We start from the raw sequence: 22413 nt of genomic DNA on the forward strand, positions 1-22413 counted from the left end.
AGCCCTGCCCACCTCTGCGGCCTGTGCCTTAGCGCCCATATTTGGCCTCTGACCTGCTGTGTGGTAGTAGAGGGCTTCTCTGAACCTGGAAAGTTCTGAGGAAGTTTCCAGCTTGTGGACAAAAGGAAAACAAGTTGCCGCAGTCAGCATGGGGGTGTCCCGATCAGTGTCACGTCTGTAGGAAGTAAGGAAAGGGGAGGTATGCCCACAGCGCCCCACCAAGGGTGTCGGGCAGTCCCTGGGTCCCCACGTGGACCTGCAGTACAGCCCAGCCCTCTTAGGAGAGAGAGCCTGCCAGGCCTGGAAACTGTGCCCCCTCTCTTCTGGGGGTGAACGGGGACAGAGGTGCATACAAAGGGACCCAAGGGTCCCACTGAGAAATGCTGATTGAGTCTCACAACCGTGGCACCAGCACCCTCCTGCTCCTCTGCAGGCTGGGGCAGGTGTGTATGAACAGTGCTGGGCAAAGGTCCTCTCTGTTGGCTGAATGGGATGGAGCCTTCGTCCAGCCGCAGGGCGTGTTCTTGGTGAGTCACGTGTGGTTGGCCGCCCCATGGTGCAGTGGACACCACGTTTCTTTTTCCAGGATAGACCACCGCGTCTGCTGAGTGACTTCCACGAGGACGCTTGCATTAGCACTGCCCTTGCAGACACTGGAAAACCAACCCAAGGAAACCCATCGTCTGCCCCCATACCCTCTCGGCACCCTCATAAATGTAAATTGCATTTGGAAATGCCTGTGCTTACATTTAAAACCAAAGCCTGATTTAACCTTCGCGATGCTCCAGACTTCTGGCCGAATGGGCGGAGGTGACTGCGCTGCGGAACCTGCTTCCTTTCCCCCAGTCCCAGAGCGCTTCAGGGAGCTCCCACGGCGTGTGGGCTTTGGGAAGGTGGGTGCCAGGAGGGACCTCAGGCCAGGCTGGGTTGACACCCTCCTCCCACCCCCAGCTGCCCTGTGTGAATCGGTGAAGTGAACAGCTCTTCCTCGCCAGGGCCGTGTATCCTCACCTGCCCTTCACCCAGCCCTCCTCGGGGGCCCTGGGCAGCCACGGTAGATTGGGTGATGCCCAGCTGAGCACTGGGTGACCCAGGCCAGACACCAGCTCATGGTTCGTGTCCCAGGGACAGAGCGCGTGCAGTGTCCACCTCCTCTCCTCCCCAGCCTCTGGTAAATCCCTTCGCAGGTGGCTGATGCCATCCAAGGCCCTCCGGATCCTGCTGGCCCTGTGTGTCCTTCGAGAACGTACCCTCGGCAGTTCCTCGTGAGCTGCGTGCATGGGGCCTTCCTTCCCTTGCTGCCGTCCGCCAGCTCCCCTGTCCTCCTGCAGTGGATCCACCAGACCCAGCAGGACACTGGCATATCAGTGCCAAGAGCCACCCTGCCTGGGGAGCTCCCTGCTCTGCACCATGGCCTGTGCCGCACAGAGCAGGCAGTAAGCGTCTTGGCGGGCTGAGTGGTGGGCCTGGCATTCCATCAAGCAGACATCAGGGCCCCTGTGTCGTTGGAACAGCTCTGATTTCTGGGCGCAGAGGCTGGAGCCCAGACAGTGAACAGACACTGAAGAAATGTAGCATTTTATATGTTGGATACAGATTCCCGCAGTGACTGTGGCAGTGTGTGCCAGGCGGTCTGTCTGCAGGGCGAGTTCGCAATCCTTCAGGCTCAGGTGTCTTCACCTGAGCCCCTCCCAGGTCTTGGCTTCCCTGGGGGCTTACGTGTGGCCTTCCGTGGGGCACAGAGGCTCCCAGAGCGTCTCAGGAGTGGGTGCACTGACTGACCTGCAGTGGGGGAGCCCCTGCTGGGCCGGACGCTCCTGCTTACCCAAGACACCAGCCCATCCAAGGGTTGCTGGGTCAGTTCTGGAAACAGTCCAGGTGCCTTAGTGTGTGAGGGCAGGCCCCAGAGTCTTTCTCCTGCACGTGTGACTGAGGGTATTCTCGTGTGGCCCCTGCATGCCGCCTGGGCCTGGCCACACCTCTGCTGGGTGTGCCGGGCACTCGGACCTCGGGACCTGGGCTGCACCTAGAAATGTATGTACCGTGGGTCGTGGTCAAAGAGTGTTCAAGCTATTGTTTTAGAAAGATTACACTGGCCAGAGTGTTTTAAATGGATTAGGAGGAGGGAAGGCTTCAGGCGAGGCCAGGCAGGGTGGGGGGGATCATGGTAAATGTCTGAGCAAGGAGGCCCAGAACCAGAGGAGTGACCTGTCCCCTAGGTCTCCCGTGTTCTTCAGCCTTGTTCCCTTATTTTGTGCACAGAGGTCATCCACAACTTTTGTTAGATTTATTCCTAGCTAGTTGATGCTATTATATTGGTAACTATTAGTAAATTTTATTTTCTATTTTTATGCAGAAATAAAAAATTTTTGTATACTGACCTTGTTGAATTCTAGTAGCATCTGTAAATTCTTCGGAATTTTCTACATGCTGATTGCAAACAATGGCAGTTTTATTTTTCCTTTCCATTTCTTATGTCTTTCATCTCTTTTCCCTGCCTCAGTGCATTGGCCAGGAGCACTGCTACTGCTTGAATAGCGGTTGTCCTCCTCTGGTTCTAGACCTCAAAGGAAAACTTTCCTTGTATCACAGTTGACATGATATTGCTGTGGTTCTTCTCTGTTTTTTTCCTAAGGACCCATTATCAAATCAGTGTTGTGCTTTCTGTTCCTAATCTCCTGTGAGGGTTTCTTTTTCCCCCATAAATGTATGTTGAATTTTATCAAATTCTTCTTTTCTCTCTGTTGAGGTGATATAAATTTTCTTCTTTATTTTGTTAATGTGGTTAATTATACTAATTTTTAAAAATTAAACCAACCCTTCATTTCCGAACTGAATTCACATTGACCAAGATGTAGTAGTATCCTTTCTATACTGCATCTTTTAGTATATTAGTTTGTTAATATTTTATGATTTTTGCTCTTGTGTTAATTAATATGTTTAATTTGTAATATTTTTCTTGTCAATTTTTGATATCAAGGTAATGCTGTCTCATGAAAAAAGTTGAGAATTGTTTCCTTTCTTTATTTTCTCTGAATGGCTCTGTGTAACATTGGAAGTATTTCTTTCTTTTTTTTTTTTTTTTTTTTTAGAAGATGTCGAGGGTAGGAGTTTTTAATTAATTAATTAATTAAGTTTTGCTGTGTTGGGGCTTCGTTTCTGTGCAAGGGCTTTCTCTAGTTGTGGCAAGCGGGGGTCACTCTTCATCGCAGTGCGTGGGCCTCTCACTATCGCGGCCTCTCTTGTTGCGGAGCACAGGCTCCAGACGCGCAGGCTCAGTAGTTGTGGCTCACGGGCCTAGTTGCTCTGCGGCATGTGGGATCCTCCCAGACCAGGGCTCGAACCCGTGTCCCCTGCGTTAGCAGGCAGATTCTCAACCACTGCGCCACCAGGGAAGCCCGGAAGTATTTCTTAATTGAAAGCTTGATAGAACTTTTGGGTGAAGTCATCTCTGTCTGGAGTTTTCTTTGTGGGGCAGTTTTAAATTCCAGATTATATTTCTTTAAAAGAAATTGGACTATTCAGGTCTTCTATTTCTTCAGATGTCAGCTTTGGTAAGTTGTGTTTTTCAAGCAGTTTTTAATTTTAATCAATATTTGCATAAAGATTTTTATAAGATCCTCCTGTTAACCTTTTTAATATCTGTTGGAGGTATAGCAGAGTTTCTTCGTCTTGGCACTGTTGTCATTTGGGGCAGTTAATTCTTTGTTTGGAGGTGCTGTCCTGTACATTATAGGATATTTAGCAGCAAGTCTCAATCTACCCACTAGGTGCCAGTAGAATTCCCCTTTGCCGGTTGTGACAATCAAAATCTTCTCTTTTTATCATTCTCACTAGAGATCTTTCTATTCTATTAGTCTTTTTAAAGTACCAGTTTTTTGTTTTGTTAATCCTAAGGGTTTGTATCTCTTTTCTATTTCATTAATTTTTGCTCTTTATTATTTCCTTCCACTTTCCTTGAGTTTGATTTGCTGTTCCTTCATAAACCCTTGGATGGGCCCTAACACAGGCATTTGAAGGCAGTTTTCCTCTCTGCACAGCTTCAGTTTTTCTGGTTGTCGTCTGTGTTGAAACTTGGTCAAATGACCTGTTTCACCTTATCTTGCAACTTGCGTTTTTTGGAGAAAGCATGTTTATCCATCAAATATTGATGCTCAGAGCGTATTTTGTCAAAAACAGATGTCTTCCTATATGAATTAGAGGCAGGCATGAATAGCAGAAGATGTTTAGCGGTGTATCTGGGGAAATTAGTCAATTTGAAATGTAATTAATAACTAAGTTAATTAGTAAAGGGATTGTTAGGAGGTTTAGAGTTATCTGTCCAAAGAGGTATTTTGGGGTTTTAATGGCAAGTTTATGCGAGAGTAGATGTTTATTTTGAGGGGCATCTGAAGGTATCAAGGCTCTCCCCCTTCTTCCACAGCCCATTCCATGAAGATATTGGTCTAATGGATGTGACTGGTAATATATCTGCATTCCATACCAATGGATGGTAAAATTAGTGTTATTAATGTTTGAGGTCACACTCTTTCCAGGTGCTGTTGGTTGGGTAGAGATCTGGAAGTTGAATATATTTGAAATCTGAAGGATCTCAGGTCAGTTATTTCTTATTATTTGTTTCCTCATTTATAGCATGATTCATCCACACACCCATCCACTCACCCGTCCACTCACCCATCCATCCGGTCTCTACCCGTACTGAACTGGTCATTGTTTTAGGGTCATGGATTAAAAACAAAAGAACTGTCAACTTTTCACCCCTCTTAGGAGCTCTTGATTTTGTGGCAGAGGCAGACAATTAATCCAGTGTTGTTAGGATGGCCATGTTGGCAAGGAGCCTTCCTCATCACCACCCTCGTTGCATGAGGAGAATGCAGCGGGTAAGGTCAGCGCGTTCCGCGGAGACCAGCCTTGGTTCTGGGTTCGGTGCTCTGATGGCAGCCTTATGCCACCGAGTTGTTCCTTTCCAACATGTGTTGGTCTTCTGAGTATATTTTCCCAACAAAGGAATTTATCAGAGGCAATCCTAATTTTTTCCTTAGTCAAAACTATTAAAAAGGAAAATCCCACCCACAAAGCCAAACCGTTCCAGAAGTAAATTCCGGAATTCATTCTTGGATTTGTTTCTCTCTTGCCTTAAAAGTGAAGGTGTCTCCTCAGGATCCGCACCACACTTGCTTGCTTTCTGCACTCTTCAGTACACTTCCTTTTGTGACGAAATCTGTTTCAAACTCTAAAAAAAGCAGCTGGAACACACTTGAGTCGCTCAGCACAAACTACAAAGCGATGCCATTGACTGTGCAAAACAGATGCTGTTTGCATTCAAATAAAAGACAAACATAATATTTGCATTAATAGAGAGCCTTTGCAAAAGTATTTGCATAAAGCGGTTTATCCTTTTCCAAGAGCTGGCTACTTCTTACTAATTTCTGAGTGTAGCAAAGGATAAGCAATCTTTTGCTGATTATGTCTCACAAAGAGTTGCTTTTGCACAAGTGTAGCTGATTTCAGAGAAGGGCTCTCCAACATGCAAATATGGTGTCAGGTGGAACACCGCATTGATTGCCGTCAGTCACATTCTTGGTAGCTTTTTGTGTTTAAAGTCGGATTGATGAGCTATTACCTTGTTCTCAGTGCTACTAAACTGCCTCTGCAAAGAGTTTTGTAAAGAGTTACCCAAACTGGGCCTTATTTCACTGGCTGCCTCCTCTTTGTAATGAGAAAAAGCCAGACGATTGGTGTGTGGAGTGCTTTGGGACCTAGTCAGTGCAATTTCAAGGATAGCTATAGTTAATTCTTATTTCACTCAGGAGGGCTATATGGATAAAGGTAAAGAAATCAGAGCAAAGGACAAATAATGGTCTATCAAAGAGAAGGAGAGCCCAGAAATGCATGTTTTAAGTCCTGCGTAATTATTCAAAAACAAACTAAAATTTGGCCACGAGTTTCCTACCCTGTTAAAGTGAAGAGGGAACCTTGTTTATTTTTAGGATTTTCATCATTCTTAAGAGGAAACCAACTAGGTGTTTTAGGCAGTGGCTTTGAAACACACATACACAGAGGTACTGAAGCAAAAGTTTGAGGAAACAGTATTGCCCATAATGAAAGTAGTCTCAGTAACTATATGATGGTTTGTATTAACTTAGTATTCAGTCCTTATCTGTATTGACTTACACGTTAATAGTGTTTTACCTTACCCTTACTCCTAGCATCTCACTCTTTCACTTTGGAAATGGCTTCCTTCTGTCTGAAATAACGCATTCGTTGTTATTTCAGCAATGGTTTCTTCGTGGTAAACATTCTCAATTTTTGTTTGACAGAAGATGTCTTTTTCTTGAGTGGTAGTTTAGCTGGGTACAGAACTGTAGGTGACTTGTATTTCACTCAGCAGTTTTAAGGTATTTTATTGTCGTCTGGCTTTTTTGGTCGAAAAGTTAGCTCTCAGTCCAGTGCTGTTTCTTCTGAGGTAATCCGAGAATTATATATAATTCTCTGGATGACTTAAGTCTAGCAAGGTTCAGGAGCCTGAGGTTGTGATTAATTTTGTATATTGTTCAACTCTGTACTTTGGACGCTAGTGGTATCTATGTTTCCCAAAGCGTGAAATTGGTTTTTGCCACAGGTGCCCCTGTTAATTCAGAACATCAACCAAGCAGCCCGGATTTGACCGCTATTGTTTTCCAGTTCCTCTTTCCTGCAGTTGAGCTAAAAGGTTTGCCCTTCTTTCTCATTGTCTGTGGTTACTTTAATGATCGATCAGTGATAAACCGAGTACCCACCTAATGGTGCTGGTTTTCATTACAGATTGCTGTCATGCCTAAGTTGGACATAATCTGTCTATATAGGTATAAGAACCAAAGAAATTGGTTATAGATTAAGAAAGGCTGCTTTTCTTGTGTGTGGGGGGGTTGGTGTAATTTCTACAGATTTCCTTCTCTCCACGATTCTACTCATTGTCAGCAAACTAATACGGGGTGGGGGGAGTGTACATGATTTCTCATCCGAGTTGAACTTTGACAGGAAATAACTGTTCCAAGACTCATAGTATCTCATGAGAAGATTAAGCTATGTCATCCATTCAGCGTAATCCGGAAAAGAGGTAAACCTTGGGGATGGAAATGAGCCTCAAGCTCTCGCTTTACTCTACCTGCTGCGGGTGCTCAGGACGCTCGCTGGGGGGTGTGAGGTGTGGGTGGCCTAGCCAGGTGGAGCCTCCGGGGCTGTTCATCCTGAAACTGAAAGAGGAGGGCAGGGGGCAGGGCGCACAACCTTTAAAAGAATGACATAGCCGCAGGACACGATAAAAACTGGTTAGAACCAACTGGGTCCAGGACGGCAGAGGATTCAGCTTCGCGGAAGCTCGAGCCTCACCATGCGCTCATTGTAGTGCATACGTCAGCATCTAATGACACACCCACAGGCTCCATGACCAAAAACGGCCAAAAAAGCAGGTGGTGGCCCAGTTCCTGGAAATCCCTGCCCCTTCTCCGAGGTAGTTGGAATAATCCTCCCACTCGTTAGCCTGTGAAATTATCCAGCCCATAAAAACTAGCCGCCCCATATTTCGGGGCCTCTCGCCTTCTGAGACAGACCACACTCTGCCTATGGAATGTGCCTCTCTCTAAATAAATCCACTTCTTACCTATCACTTAGTCTCTCACTGAATTCTTGCTGCGACGAGACCTCAAGAACCTGAGCTTAAGTCCTTAAGTCCTGAGACTATGAGACTACGTGTGTGAGCTCAGGTAAAAGACCGTGGGTTCAAGTCCCAGTCTGGGCTGTGCAGTTTCAAAACCAAGGGCCAGCAGAGCATTAACCGGTCATTTGCTCGTAGGGAAGAATCTGGATAGTTCTCTGCAAGAGTGAGAGACACAGGGTCAGGGCCCCCCGACCCTGTCTCTCTCACTCAGACCCGGTTACTCTGCTCTGCATGTCTGTGGTGGGGAGGGAGGAGAGAAATGCTTTGCTTCTACTTTTTTCTTCATTCAAAAATTACTCCGTTACAGGGCTTCCCTGGTGGTGCAGTGGTTGAGAGTCCGCCTGCCGATGCAGGGGAACACGGGTGCGTGCCCCGGTCCGGGAAGATCCCACGTGCTGCGGAGCGGCTGGGCCCACGAGCCGTGGCTTGGCTGGGCCTGCGCGTCCGGAGCCTGTGCTCCGCAAGGGGAGAGGCTGCAACAGTGAGAGGCCCGCATACCGCAAAAAAAAAAAAAAAAAAAAAAATTACTCCGTTACCGAACAGGGAAGATAAGGGATTGTCGTCTAAAATTTTGGATATATCTGTTCTTAGAACTATAAAGCTTTCAAAGTTTGGCAGGTCGTTCAAAACAGCCATTTTTAACACACTGGCAATTGGAAAACAGTCTGCTACTTTCCAGTGTGGCCTCTGGGGCCACGTCTGTGCTTTGGAGGAGAAGGGGGAGGGGAGGTGGGCTGCACAGGCCCCTGGGCCGCCCAAGAAGGACTCTACAGGGCACTGGACCCGCCCAAGAAGGACTGCACGGGACCCTGGAGCCCTGGGAGCAAGAGCTTCCCTCCTGTTCTGCTCTTCCCTTGTGCCTTTCGATTTTCCTCCGTAGTTACTGCTGAATGCCCTGGGAACTAAGGAGCCTGCTGCCGGGAGAGAGGGCAGGAGGGCTTACTCCCGTGGCGGGGGTGTCTGAGGCACATGTTCCTGTGAGCCGGTGTCAGTCAGGGGTGCTTTACTCGGGGAGCCTCGTCGCATCCTGTCAGTCCTGTGAGGTGAAGCCATTCACCGATTTTACAGATGTGGAAAATGAGGTCAGGTTGTTTGTGTGAGGTCAGGGGCACCCAGGAGCAGATCTGGGCTTTGGTGCCCGGTCTCTACACTCACAGTCAGAACCTCTGTGCCAGCCACCAGGGTGCCCGGGACTCCCCGGCAATCACGCAGAAACCACAGGCTGAAAAGAATGCAAAGGACAGAAACCCGTATCCTGTCACTGACATCAGCGCAGCTCGCATCTCACAGCAAATTGCTGCTCCTGTCAGTACCTCTATTTTTAGAAGGTTAAATAGAACACGATAGAGTGTAGTCAGTGTATTTTTAGAAACTGAAGTTTGTGTTGTATAAAAATGGTTATAAGAGGAATAATGATAAGGTTTAGTTCGTCTTGACTTGGGGGAAGCTGTGCTCTGTAGAGTATATCCATATTGCATGTAACAAAAATGTAACAGTGATTTCTACGGCTTGTCTACCATCTTTTCAGAGGACCCAGGAAAGCTAGTTTTGTTGGAGGAAGGGGTGTGCTGGGGTGTTTTTGCATTAGATAATAATGGTGAAATTCTCTTGCGTGCGTGGACACCTTTGAATAACCGGCCGCCCCGTGCAGTGGGAGCCCGTCCTCTAGGCTACGAGGGGCACGTGCGAGGCGTGGAGCAGGTGACGGTGGGGCTGCGGCTGCACGAACCTGCCTGGGAGACCGGAAGGCTCTCTGCGCCTCAGCTAAGATGCTGACTGACAGCTGTGCATCTGCAGGGCGTGATTTGTGTGCCCAGCTCTTGTCTCTGTGAAGTTATCTTTTAAAAAGTTAAGACGGTGGATCTAACTTTAAGAACAACATGCTGTATGTTATTAGGTAGTACGGAAATGAGAGAAAGCCGAGCTTCCTGAGACGGTTCAAAGCTCATGTTGCAGGCCCCCCGCCCTCCACGGTGGCCCCTCAGCTGGCGTCCACTCACCGCTGGCGCATCTGTGAGCTCCACGCTCCAGAAGGACCGCGTGCCCGTGAGGAGGCCCATTGCAGGCTCTTCTGCTGCACTTGTCAGTTGAGATGCAATGTGGGGTGCACGGGGGAGGGGTGGAGGGGGTACCATGTGGACGGAGGAAGCCTGTTTCCCAGTCCCAGATCCGGCAGCTTTTCTCCTGGCGCCACTCACGAGCCAGTCGTCTGCTGTCTTCCTTTGGCCGTGACCTCCGGCAGCAGGGCCCACCCGAACGTGACAGTCGGGTGTCAGGCCCCTTCCCGTCCAGGGCCGCAGAGCAGGGCAGCGTCGGGGAGGAGGCTTCTTTCCCGGCCACCTCAGGGCCGGCGCCCTTGAGATTTTCCCTTTTCCTGGTGGAGGGTCACACGTCAGTGCTGAGCATGAGCCCTGGAACCATCGGGAAGGACTTGTGGTGCTGCCCCGCCGCGCCTGCAATCCGAGTGCCTTCTGTTCGGTGCCTGATGGAGCTCCTGGGGGCTGGCAGTGGGGACAGGCAGCCACCATGCGGAGCTGCCCCGACAGCCGCGGGGAGGGCGGGCGGTTCTCGGGCCACACGACACGAGTGTCTGGTCACAACTGCCCAATCTCCAATTCACTGTCACCCCGCTGGTTCTGGTGAGGAGGCCGAGGGTCTCTGGAGACCTGGGTGCCGAGGGTGAAATGGTGTCACGAGTTGCACGTCTCCTCCGTGGCCCGCGGTCCTTGCGGGCAGGCCTCCCGTCAGCGCGGGGCTGCCAGCACCTGAGGCGGGGCCCGGAGCACACTGGGCTCCTGGCGGTGCGCTGACCAGAGAAATGGAGCTAAGCCAGGGCGGTCCACGTAACTGGAGGCCGTACGTGCGGCCCGGTGGGCAGCGTGCAGCGTCCTCACGGTGGCCCGTGCTCGGGCTGCCCTGGCGGACATCTGCTCTGCCACAGGGCATGGCCGGGTCTCATCCTGCAGACGAGGGTTAAGCTCTAAAATGAAGAGCCTCTGTAGGATTGTGCATTTCAGAAAGGCACGAGAGAAACTAAAACCAGCAAGATCCATGAAACATACTTTTCTCCGCTGGTATGTATTTTAAGAACCGTTTCCTGACAAAAGACTTCTGGGTGGGGTAGGTGTCATGTAATATCCAGTTCTTTTTTTATTTCTTTAGCAGCTCAGCTAGAGAACTTAGTAGTTCAGAAGGCTGCAGCCCCACCCAAGATGCTGAGAGTCTGGATGGCAGAAATTAGCACAGCACTAAAGATGCTGCTAAGGACGGGAAACTTACAAACTGGCAAAATGAGTGGAATAAACCACATGAGAATATTTATTAACTTGAATTTTGAGCCACTGACAAATCCTGAACTTTTTTTCTGAGAAAGTCATAAAGAAAGGAGCAGAGGGGGTTTCGAAGTTCTGTTTGCTCTTCAAAGTAGGTCTCTTAGAGCCAGCAAGGCCAGCGATCTGTGTTCGTCGTCTCCCGCCTCTCCCCCCACATGCGTGAGCCCACCGCAGTCCCCTCTGTGTCCTTCATGCTCCGAGAGGGGCCTTGCCTTCCAGCCACCCGCCTCCCATCCAGCCGGACGTCCTGACGGATCACCTTCAAAATAGATCGCAAATCAGACCGTTGCTCCCAGCTCCGTGGCCACCGTTCTCCTCCAGGCCTCAGAGACAGCCTCCCAGCTCTTCTTCCTGCTTCTGTCCCCTCTTCGGTCCCTCCTGGCCCTGGTCAATACTCTCTTCCTCCAGGCCTGGGGCCCCCTTGACCCTGTCTCTCCCACTGAGACCCGGTTACTCAGCTCCACTGCCTGGGACCCACCCAGTTTGTTCCACCTCAGGGCCTTTGCACGTGCTGTCCCCATGCCTAGGATGCTCTTGGGATAGTTGACACGGCTGCTTCTCACCTGCCATTCAGGCACTGCTCAGATGTCTCCACCTCCCAAGGACCTATCTGAGGAATAACCCCCATCACATCCCGCTCTGCACATGATCCCACACGACCTGTTTATGTGTGTCACCTCCTCTTCACTAGTGGCAGTTTGGGGTGCTGGAACTCGATGTCGCTCGAGGCTGTATCCCCTGGAATGAGGACAATCGCTCCGTAACTCGTTCAGTAAAATTTGCTGAATGAGTGATGTGATTTGGACCTTGTGGCTTGGTGGGTCAGCGCTTAGAGGCAGAACTTCCTGACCTTGATCAAGACAACCGTCACCATCTCTCTTGCTGCCTTTCTTCATCTTTAAAATGCGGACAATAATAGTATTTATGCCATTGGTTTCCTGGTGAGGACTGACCGAGCTGGTGTGAATGAAGGACTTGGACGGGCACCTGACCCCTAATCAATGCTTGTCTGTTACTGGTTAGCTGTTATTTCTAAGTTAGAAGGCACACTTGACCGATGGTGTTGAGGAGCTGGCCAGAACAGTGGTTTAGAAACAATGAACTATATCCGCACTACGTATCGTCCTAAAGAGAGCTGGGGAGAAAGTCTCTCCACCCAAGGTGCTGTGGCCGCCACACACATCAGCAGACGTCGGCCGGGGGGCGCGAGGGCCGCAGCTCGGGTGTCCATGTTGCCTGGGCCTCCGGGGCACGCTCCCCGCAGACGCTCTCCAGCCACGCTGTGAACTTGCCTGCGCGGACTTGTTCCAAGTGGCCGTTTGGGGTTTATTGTTTTGAGTTAGTGACTCATTTCTCATGAGCTGCTTACTAACATGTACCTCTTTTCCGGCTTCCTGTCACTTAACCACAAACACCTCTCAGCTAATCTTTAATGCTCAGCAGTGTGGAAAGTGTGCGGGGAGCTGGTCATCCAGCCAGTGGTTTTAGTGGCGGACTCACAGTTTCAGGAGATGCTTTGCCCCATCAGGGGTCTTGCTGTGGGATGAGATGTGCGTTCTCTGTGCAGGCGGGACTGCCCGCTAGCATCACAGAGGGACAGATGTGGTGCGAGGGGCACATTTTGTATCTTTTCCTTTATTTACTTTATTTTATCTACTCCTGTGTCAGTTTACCTCTCCACTGAACACATGAGGAAACTGAGGCTGGGTTGAAACGACATGATCGCTAATGAAGCTTTGCGTGTTGGGGAAGCCAGGCCTGTCTGACCCCGAGTCCCCCGGGGCCACGCGGCCTCCTTCCCGGGAGAGGTCTGCTCTGTCTGTGAGGGGATGAACTCAGGTGGGAGTTCTGCTCACTAGACTGCTCGGCAGTTAACAGGTGTTGGTTCAGAAGGTAGGACAGCGGCAGAAGACAGTGGTGGTGGGATCGCCTGTGGATTTTCACAGGCGTGTGGGTTGGTCTGAGCAACCAGAGGAAGCGTGGTTATGGACAAGTGGGCTTCAGAGCTAGTTTTCAGCCTTTGCCGGTAACTATGCTACTTCTTGTCATTACTGATGTGAGCCGGGGGTATCTGTCCAGAAAGCTAGTTTGCGTCAGCGCAGAGATGTGGGTTCACTGCGTGCTCTTGTGCGGGGCTCCCATGGGACTTCTGTGGTCCATTATTTGTTACACAGAGTCTGAGAAATCTGCACCTTTTGCATCCGAGGTTCTTTCCCCTCCTGCCTCTCCAGAGCTGTACCAACAGCTTTGGAATGACTCACTCAGTTATGTCCTCCCCAGGGGGCAGATGGACAGCGTCTCTGGAGCAGAGATGGATCTGTTTTCAAAGGCGGGCAAGGACATTTTCTCCTGATTTTCTAAGTCTCTTATTAACGGTTGAGCTGGGCCGGGCCACGCGATGGGGACAGCTGAGAGCTGTCAGCTCGCTAGGGAGGGGAGAGGAGGGGCAGACCGTCCCTGGAGGACCATCTGAAAGGCAGCTGAGAAACTCCCCTCAGGAAAGGCTGCCCGGGACCAGGGAGAACAGAGCCGGCCTTTGTCTGGCCTCCCAGGGCACAGCGGCCTGGGCTCCAGCGCTGCCCACCCGCGAAGCTGTTTTCTTAACTCGCTCCCTCGCATATCCCTCCCTGGCCCTCGCTCCTTCCCGTGGTGCAGCTCCGAGCTGGACCTGGGACCTGGGGACCGGAAAGAGCCTGCTCCGCCCCGGGCAGCTGTGGTCCAGGCCCCTCCTGGTGGCCCGTGGTCACACTCGCTGTGTGTCCTTCCTCACTACCAGAGCTTTCCGGTCTGTGGGTCGTGTCTCAAATCGGAGAGGGCCGGTCCACCCTCGCCGGGGCTGAGTTCTGCCTGACACCAGCTGGGGCCTGTGTCCTGCCCATGGTCACATCTCAGATGCTCAGGGCCCATCTGTTGAGCTGAACGTGAGCCGGGAGGGTTTGCTTGCTTGCATAGCTAGGGGCTGGTAATAAACTGGAGGCTGTTAGGAGTGTTACTGAGGGAACCAGTTAGACCGATGAGCTGGCGGATGTGAAGCGAGCACAGATGCTTGGGACAGGAAGAGAGGGCTTGTCTTGGCATCTCTCGAAAACTCTTATCGTGAAAAATTTTTAAAAAAAAGATGGACTGTAGTCCATACAGTGAGATCCCCTGCGCCCATAGAAACACTGAGCTTTCTGACCAGTCCCACTTCATCAGGTCCCCCCTCTCCAAGCTTTATCCCCTGGAGAATTTAAAACAAGCCCCAGATGCCACACCATTTTCCCATAAATGCTTCAGTGTGTGTTTCTAACAGGGACAATCCCATTGTCACACGCAACAAAATGAATAATAGTTCCCAGCTAGCATCTTATACCCAAGCTGTGTTCCATTTTTGCTCGTGGTCTTTAAAAAAGTCTCGGTACTGTCATTTGTTCAAATCGGGATGCGAGCCTCGGGACTGAGGGACGGCTCTGCAGTGTTTATACCCGTCCCAAGGAGCTGGGGCTTTTGCCCTTCGATTTTGTCCTTCCACACCTGACTGATCAGAGCCTCCTGGGGCCTTTGAACCTGTTCCCTTAAACACGTATTTCCTATAAACTGGTAGCTGGAGCTAGATTTGATTTCCAGGGGAAGGACAAGAAAACCTCGAAGATCAGCCCTGACCTTTGCAAAGTCTGCCTGATTTTCCTGAAGGAAAAGTGTTGCCTAGAGAAAAGGGTCTAGCTTCCATTTTCATTTTCTCTGATAAACACACGTAAACTGTATTGGACGTGCGTGCCTCAGGAATTCATAACACTTAGCTCATTAAAGTTTAATTCATATTAATGGGCACACACAAGCTTTATTATAGAACTTTTCTATTTTTCCACAGCTTGCATGATGAGGAAAAGAAACATTTAATGGATTGAGATGCTGGAGGCTCTTAGCAGAACTCACAGGGGAGGTGCCCGTCTGGTCCGCCTGAGTGTATGCAGCACCTGAGTGGTGCCCTTATCAGTCAGGCGGGGGCTTTGTTGGATGTGGCTCTGAAGGAGGGTGGAGGATGCCAGAGGGATGGGGGGCCCTTCAGCAAAGGACGCGCGGGAAGCAGAGGGGAGGGAGGCCAGGTGCTGGGGGGAGTTTGAGACCCCCTGCGGTGTCAGGGGAAGGGCCCTGGGGGAATGTGAGTATTTTGCTGACCTGATGAATCATTTCCGTTTGTGACATTTCAGTGTACTGAGCCCCCTTTTATGATTTAAATGAACAAGAGGGTCAAGCTTCCAGTAGGACGGTTCCACAGGTCCACAGGTCCGGTGCAGGGAATGCTGGCCTCACCTGAGCGTCCTGGGACACCCCCGAGAGCTCTGCACAGACTCACATGACGTGGAAGGGCCCCGGGTGGGGGTCAGCGGCCGAGCCTGGCCTGCAGACCCTGCCCTGTGCTCCCATCCTGGCGGCCAGGCCTCCGAGCAGCTGGCTGGTCCTTTCCATCTTCCTTCAGGCAGGGTCAGCGCCTTTCACCAGGCGTGAGAACTGCGTACTTTTCCGTCATTCTTATAAAGGGTAACCGATTTTTAAAAAACTTTTTTTCCATCGAGGGTTTTTTAAATTAATTAATTAGTTTATTAACATCTTTATTGGAGTATAGTTGCTTTACAATGGTGTGTTAGTTTCTGCTTTATAACAAAGTGAATCAGCTATGCATATACATATATCCCCATATCTCCTCCCTCTCGCATCTCCCTCCCACCCTCCCTATCCCACCCCTCTAGGTGGTCACAGAGCACCTAGCTGATCTCCCTGTGCTATGCGGCTGCTTCCCACTAGCTATCTGTTTTACGTTTGGTAGTGTCTATATGTCCCTGCCACTCTCTCGCTTCGTACCAGCTTATTCTTCCCCCTCCCATGTCCTCAAGTCCATTCTCTAGTAGGTTTGCGTCTTTATTCCCGTCCTGCCCCTAGGTTCTTCAGAACCAGTTTTTTTTTTTTCCTTATATTCCATATATATATGTGTTAGCATACGGTATTTGTTTTTCTCTTTCTGACTTACTTCACTCTGTATGACAGACTCTAGGTCGATCCACCTCAGTACAAATAACTCAGTTTTGTTTCTTTTTATGGCTGAGTAATATTCCATTGTATATATGTGCCACATCTTCTTTATCCACTCATCTGTTGATGGACACTTAGGTTGCTTCCATGTCCTGGCTATTGTAAATAGAGCTGCAATGAACATTGGGGTACATGACTCTTTAAAAAAAAAAAAATATATATATATATATATATTTTTTTTTAAATTTAATTAATTAATTAATTTATGGCTGTGTTGGGTCTTCATTGCTGCGTGCGGGCTTTCTCTAGTTGCGGCGAGCGGGGGCTACTCTTCGTTGCGGTGCGTGGGCTTCTTATTGCGGTGGCTTCTCTTGTCGCAGAGCACAGGCTCTAGGCGCGTGGGCTTCAGTAGTTGTGGCACATGGGCTTCAGTAGTTGTGGCTCACGGGCTCTAGAGTGCAGGCTCAGTAGTTGTGGCACACGGGCTTAGCTGCTCCGCAGCATGTAGGATCTTCCTGGACCAGGGCTCGAACTCATGTCCCCTGCATTGGCAGGGGGATTCTTAACCACTGCACCACCAGGGAAGCCCTACATGACTCTTTTTGGATTACGGTTTTCTCAGGGTATATGCCCCGTAGGGGGATGGCTGGCTCGTATGGTAGTTCTATTTTTAGTTTTTTAAGGAACCTCCATACTGTTCTCCATCAAGTTTTATAGTAGCACACACACAGCAACGCAGATATCACCACCGCAGGAATTCTGCCTTTTCTCCTTAAGTTAGTGTGTAGGGACCCGGGGCTTCCGCCCTGCAGGATCAGCCCTCGAAGTGGCCCCAAATTGAGGGAGCTCAGTGCCTCCGCCCCCCAGCATTGGTCTCCCCAGGCCTGGCCCATGTGCGGCTCCAGATTTGAAAGCCTCCTGCTTCTCGGCTGAGGCTCCGTGTCCAGGAAACGGGGCCACCTCACCCTCCAGACCCTCATCACAGACGTACAGGAGCCTTAAGGATCCGGGCGGCAGAGGAAAAACCCAGACTCAGACATCTGTTAGGGAGGAACCCCCTTTCCTTTGCAGACCTTCTGGCAAGTTCTCTGTAAGATCTGAATTCACGACAGATCAGAGGGGAGAGGAAACGGGGTGAAGGGGAGGCATACCATCATTCTTACTGTGAGAAAATATTCCAGCTTCTCCCCAGGCCCCGGGAAGCCCTCAAGATAAGAATTAATTCTCACACAAACCTTCAAAGATGAGTCTGGGGAATGTAGACCGAGGGCCTGGCCTCCCGCCCGCCCCCCTGAGCACCAGCTGCAGTTCTGGCTGAGCCCTGCCCCTCTGTACCCGGGCTTCTGCTTCCTCCCTTGGGACCCAAAACTGGGCTGCCCTCTGTCCCCGGTGTTCCCACTACCTCCTTGGGAGCAGAAGTCGTGCGGCAAGGAAAGCTCGGGCCTTTTTACAAGTGTGGGCAGTGTGTAGTGGCTTTCTTCCAAAGAATGTCATGTGGAAAGAATGCCACAGGTCTTACTGTGCAGAGACCTGATGGACACACCTCTGCCAGGTGATCAAGGTCAACATCAGTGGGATGCGCCATGTTGGTGGGATGTGGTACCACAGGATGGACGGGGCACTTCCCTTCCGTGGTCTTCTTGCTAAACACACAACCCTAGTCCAATCAGGAGTACATCAGACAGTCCCAATTGAGGGGCATTCGACAAACCACCTGACCTGTACTCCTTAACTGCCAAGGTCATCAAAAACAAGGAACGTCTGAGGAACCGTCACGGCCCAGAGGAGGCTGAGGGGAGGTGATGACTAAATGTCCTGCGGGGTCCTGGGTGGGGTCCCCACGGCAAGAGAGCACTAGGGGACAGCCAAGGAAACCTGAGCGAAGCATGGACTTCAGTTAACGACACCCCAGACATACTAATGTAAGATGTTCATCACAGGGGAAGCAGGGTGCAGAGTATGTGAGGACTCTCTGTACTTTTTAAATTTTTCTGTAAATCCACACCTGTTCTAACATAAAAGGCTTGTATGATAGAAAGGGACAGGAAAATGGGCTGGAATGAAGGCTTTGAGTTATTACTGCTGCCAAATACCGAAGATTCCGCGGCCGCCGGTCTGGAAACAGCTCTGTGAGAAGGATGAGGTGTGCGTGCCCTGCTGTCATATAAAGTGGGGGACAGGCAGCCTTGTCACCCCCATTTCATTTTGGTGACCTACATCGAACAAGCCCCAGTAAGCACATTTTATAATATTAATTTTCCAGCTCTTTTATGCACCTGACAAAAGAGCAAGTGTGGAACTAAGGCTGGCATGTGTGGCTAGGGCTCCAACTCTTTGGAATCAAAAGTAGGAAAGATTTCAGGCCGCACCCGAATCCCCTATATCTGTACGACTTTGTTCCTTTCCTTTGCCTCAGAACTCACTGGACGCAACCAAGTCGGTTTATCCCAGGAATGCAAGTTGGTTTGACATGAGAAAAGGAAGTTACCAGATGAAAGGGGAAATTACTTAACAATATGAATCAATACAGAAAAGCTTCATAAAGTTAAGCACACATACATGATTTTAAAGTAGCCTTTGCAAAGTAGAAATAGAAGGGGCTTTCATTAACTTAATAAAGTTATCTGTCAGAAACTTACAGCAAGTGTTATACTTACGCTAGGTGAAGTATTGAAAACATTCCCAGTAAGATCAGAAACAAGACAGGGGTGTCCTCTTTTGCTATTTCCATTCGATAATGTACCATAGATGTGAGCCGTAGAATAAGGCAAGAAAAAGAAATAAAAAGCATCAGGTCTGGAGAGGAAGAACAAACTGTCATTATCGTAGGTGACGTGATTCTGCATGTAGAAAATTCAAACTAACTTCAGGTAAGCGATTAGAATGAATATGAGTTTAACCAGATGCTATAGCACCAAGCCAATATATAAAACTTGATTGTATTTCTGTATATCAGCAGAGAGAAATTGACATTGAAAATACTATCTATAATATTTTACTTAAAACATCAAATGTCTGGTAATAAATCTAAAGGTGTTCAAGATCTCTGCACTCAAAATTCTAAAACATTTTTGAGAGAAATGAAATGAAGTGATATTCCATGTTCATGGATTGGGAGACATAATATTGTTAATATTGTCACTTACCTCTTCTTCCAGAGAAGATTCTATGAACTCTTTTGCTGTTTTCTAGAAATTTTAGAAGATTGAACCTGAAAAGTGGGGTATTAAAACTATGATATGCTTTCATTTCTTTTTCTCCCCCCCTTTCTTGTCTTTTTTTCCTGCTGTTTTCCTATCTTTCTCGACTTTCTTCCCTCTCTTTCTTTCTTAATCCAGATGAGGGCAAATTCTTAGGGGTTGGGGGGGACTCGGTCTTGGTGACTGGAAGGCCTGGTTGAACGGCACAGGTCTGGCTGAGTACCAGAGTACAGAGTACAAGGCCCAGTTCAGGCTTGTGTCTGGCCTAGTTGCGACGGAGCCAGGTTCTGGGGTGCTAAGTACATGATCTCGCGGACATTGCTCAGCCCTGCAGGGCTGCTTTCCCATGTGCAAAGGCGGGGAATAGGCCAGAAGAGTTGGGAGTTAGGTTCCTTTGGCTCCAAAGGCTACGATTCTAGTTAGAGATACCCCCCTGCCCACCACACTGAATTACAGCCAAGCGTTGCTTTTAAGTTGGACCCCATCGTCTCTAAATGGGCCGTGCGGTTTCTGTGCGAGTGCGATCTCGTGTCCGCTGCCGTCACGTGGTGAGGGAGACACGGAGGACGCTCATGCTCCCTGCTTCTCTTCTGCATGTGTGCCCCTCCGCCAGCTCCCTGTGCCAAATAAAATGCCACTTGAGGGCACGAAGTACCGCAGTCCCATCCAGCGATGCTTCCAAAATTAGACTCCACAGTGGAGAGAGATTAGGGCGGAAACCTGCTTGCAGGGGTGTTTCGCGGGCCGAGAGGAGGTCGTGCTCCGATTCCTTCTCCTTGGTTCCTTGCGTTGCTTTCTTGGCTGCTCTTTGCTCCGTGGCTACGTGGTCACGTGCTGGCGGCGCTTACGTCTGGGCTCTAAGCCCTCTTCCCTGGCCCTTGTAGCCCCTGCGCCTTCAAACGCAGTTTCTCTATCCCTGCTCTGTCCTGGGGTTTCGTCCAGCTGCACAGCCTCAGGTTTGTTTTGTGAGCCCTGTGATACGGAATTGGATGTGTAAGGCCCTCGGTGGTATTTGTCACCAGCTCTGGTCCCCGTGACACGGAGCAACAATGCTGCGTCACATCCGTCCCCACAGCTGACGTTCGTGCCTAAAACTGTCGTGTATGTGCTGAGCAGCCCCTGCCGCGCAGGGCCCTGCTACAGGTGTCCGTGGACTTGGTATATCTTCTCTCCATGTTTAGATCTGAATCCTCCAGGGAATCGAGAGGGCCCTGCACGCCTCCGTGTTCTCAGCCTGGGTCTTCGCCCTGGGATGTCAGGGTCCTCACCGCGTGCCCGGGGCCACACACCTGGGCCTGCCAGCCTCGAGCACCCAGACCAGCCAGCGGGAGACTCAAGGGCCGGGACTGGGAGGCCTGGTGTTATCTTCCCTTCTCTGGGCCTCGTCTCCCGGTGCCCCGTCCCTTCTTGGTTCAGGTTTCTGCCCAGTGCCGTTCTATCTACTGCCTTCTGTGAAAAGACCTCTTACTTTTTGGCTTCTGTGATCCTCCATTCAGAGTGAGGAACGTGCGGTGTGCTGGGGGCGTCAGGGTGGTGGGGTGGGGTCTGCAGAGGAGCAGGGCGAGGGACGGGCACGGGCTGCTGGTGGCGCACCCAACATCACGGGCTCTCGCTACTTGACGCGTCTTCCCGCTTCAGCGTGGCTGAAAGTCGCGTGTTATCAGGCATCATCGGGCATGTGGCTCTGGAGCAAGTGGACCTGCAGGGCTTGGGGCAGACACAAGCAGCTCGATCCAGACTCCAGAAAGGCCTTCACACGAGCCGGGGTGCAAGTCCAGCACTACTGCTCCGGCCCGGAAGCTGGAATTTCCTCATTTGCCAAATGAGGCAGCTGTGCTGGTTTCTGGGTTTCTAAACTGTGTCTGGTTCTAGAACTTTGGCTCAGGTGGAAGCTCAGGGTGGACACGGAGGAGGTGACGGTTTGGGGGGGACACGCCAGGTGTGGTGGCACCAGAGAGAACGCCCTGGGCTTGCTCGGACTCAGCTGCAGGGCCGGCAGGGTGGCCCTCTAGCACCCAGCTCCTGGCCCTGCCCTCAGAAAATGGCGGCAGGACTAGGATTTTCAAAAGCGATTTTTGGTGTTTCTGAAAGTATTTACTGTGGGATTAGGATTTTTAAAAATACGTTTAGACTTTTATGAATCTTTTAGTTCTGAAAATGAAACTTTCATTTCACTTATTCACGTTCAGAAAAAAAGGCTTGAAAGTGCTTTCTATCACTGTCTTGAGGCCCCTTTCATTTTTTGTTTTTTTTTTTGCGGTACGCGGGCCTCTCACTGCTGTGGCCTCTCCCGTCGCGGAGCACAGGCTCCGGACGCGCAGGCTCAGCGGCCATGGCTCACGGGCCCAGCCGCTCCGCGGCATGTGGGATCTTCCCGGCCCGGGGCACGAACCCGTGTCCCCTGCATCGGCAGGTGGACTCTCAACCACTGCACCACCAGGGAAGCCCTTGAGGCCCCTTTCTGAGGGGCTCACAGGGCATGGCATTAGGCCCGCAGGTCAGCGTCAGACCATGTCAGGGCGGGTCTTATGCCTGGAGAGAAGCCTTGGTGCAGACGGTCGGGCCTGGTCTGCTTCTGGGCGTGAGTGTGGCCCCCAGTCCTCATCCTGCCTCGGGGAGCCTGGACTGTCCTAACCCCACGTATGCCCAGTGTCTTGTGAGCTGCCAGAATGGGGGAGGGGTGGCTGGCTGTGGAGAGGAGACCCCAGATCCCAGCGTTTGAGTCCCCGCGTTGTTGCTCGGGAGTGGCCGGGCACCGCACGGGAGCAGCTCGTTTTCCCCGAGGGTGTGGGAGCGCGGCTCACAGGCCTCCCCGCTTCCTTGGGAGGGTCTGCAGTTCTCAGGAGACGCTTTGGGATCTCCTCGGGGTCATTGTTCTCGTCCTTGGACTTTGAACCTCTCCAAAGACACACATGCGCCATGGAACACTGCATTCAAAGTCTGCCTGAGGTGCTGTCCATTTGGGGCAAAAAGCAAAGTTTTAGTACAGAGTCAGTAGACCTGTGCTCTTAAGTGTTTTTGTCATGATTTGCAAGTCGGCCCGAGGGGGCCGATGGCTGCTCTGGGAAACTAGTGCTTTCTCCGTAAAATCAGTAATGAGTGTGACCGACCACACGTCAGCGTCAGTAATGACGCGCTTGTCCCTGCGGGCGTTCACACCAGTTGCCAGAAG

At 50.6% G+C, this 22413-nt stretch overlaps 1 protein-coding gene across 3 annotated transcripts in view; it reads left to right on the forward strand.

The window, feature by feature from the left end:
- HDAC4 (histone deacetylase 4) overlaps window positions 1-22413 on the forward strand; it is a 242510-nt gene that overhangs the window by 69730 nt on the left and 150367 nt on the right. For 2 of the 3 annotated variants that reach the window (XM_029224635.1, XM_029224636.1), the window contains exon 1: window positions 462-527. The exons of the other annotated variant lie outside the window; for it this stretch is intronic. In XM_029224635.1, coding sequence (XP_029080468.1) covers window positions 488-527 — 40 coding nt within the window. In that variant the 5' untranslated portion in view covers window positions 462-487. Of the gene's footprint in view, window positions 1-461; window positions 528-22413 lie in introns of those variants that run through there. 3 annotated transcript variants of the gene reach the window in all.

This window comes from Monodon monoceros, unplaced genomic scaffold (genome assembly GCF_005190385.1).
Source record: "Monodon monoceros isolate NGI ecotype Baffin Bay Population unplaced genomic scaffold, NGI_Narwhal_1 Super_Scaffold_16, whole genome shotgun sequence".
In the NCBI taxonomy this organism is placed as follows: domain Eukaryota; kingdom Metazoa; phylum Chordata; class Mammalia; order Artiodactyla; family Monodontidae; genus Monodon; species Monodon monoceros.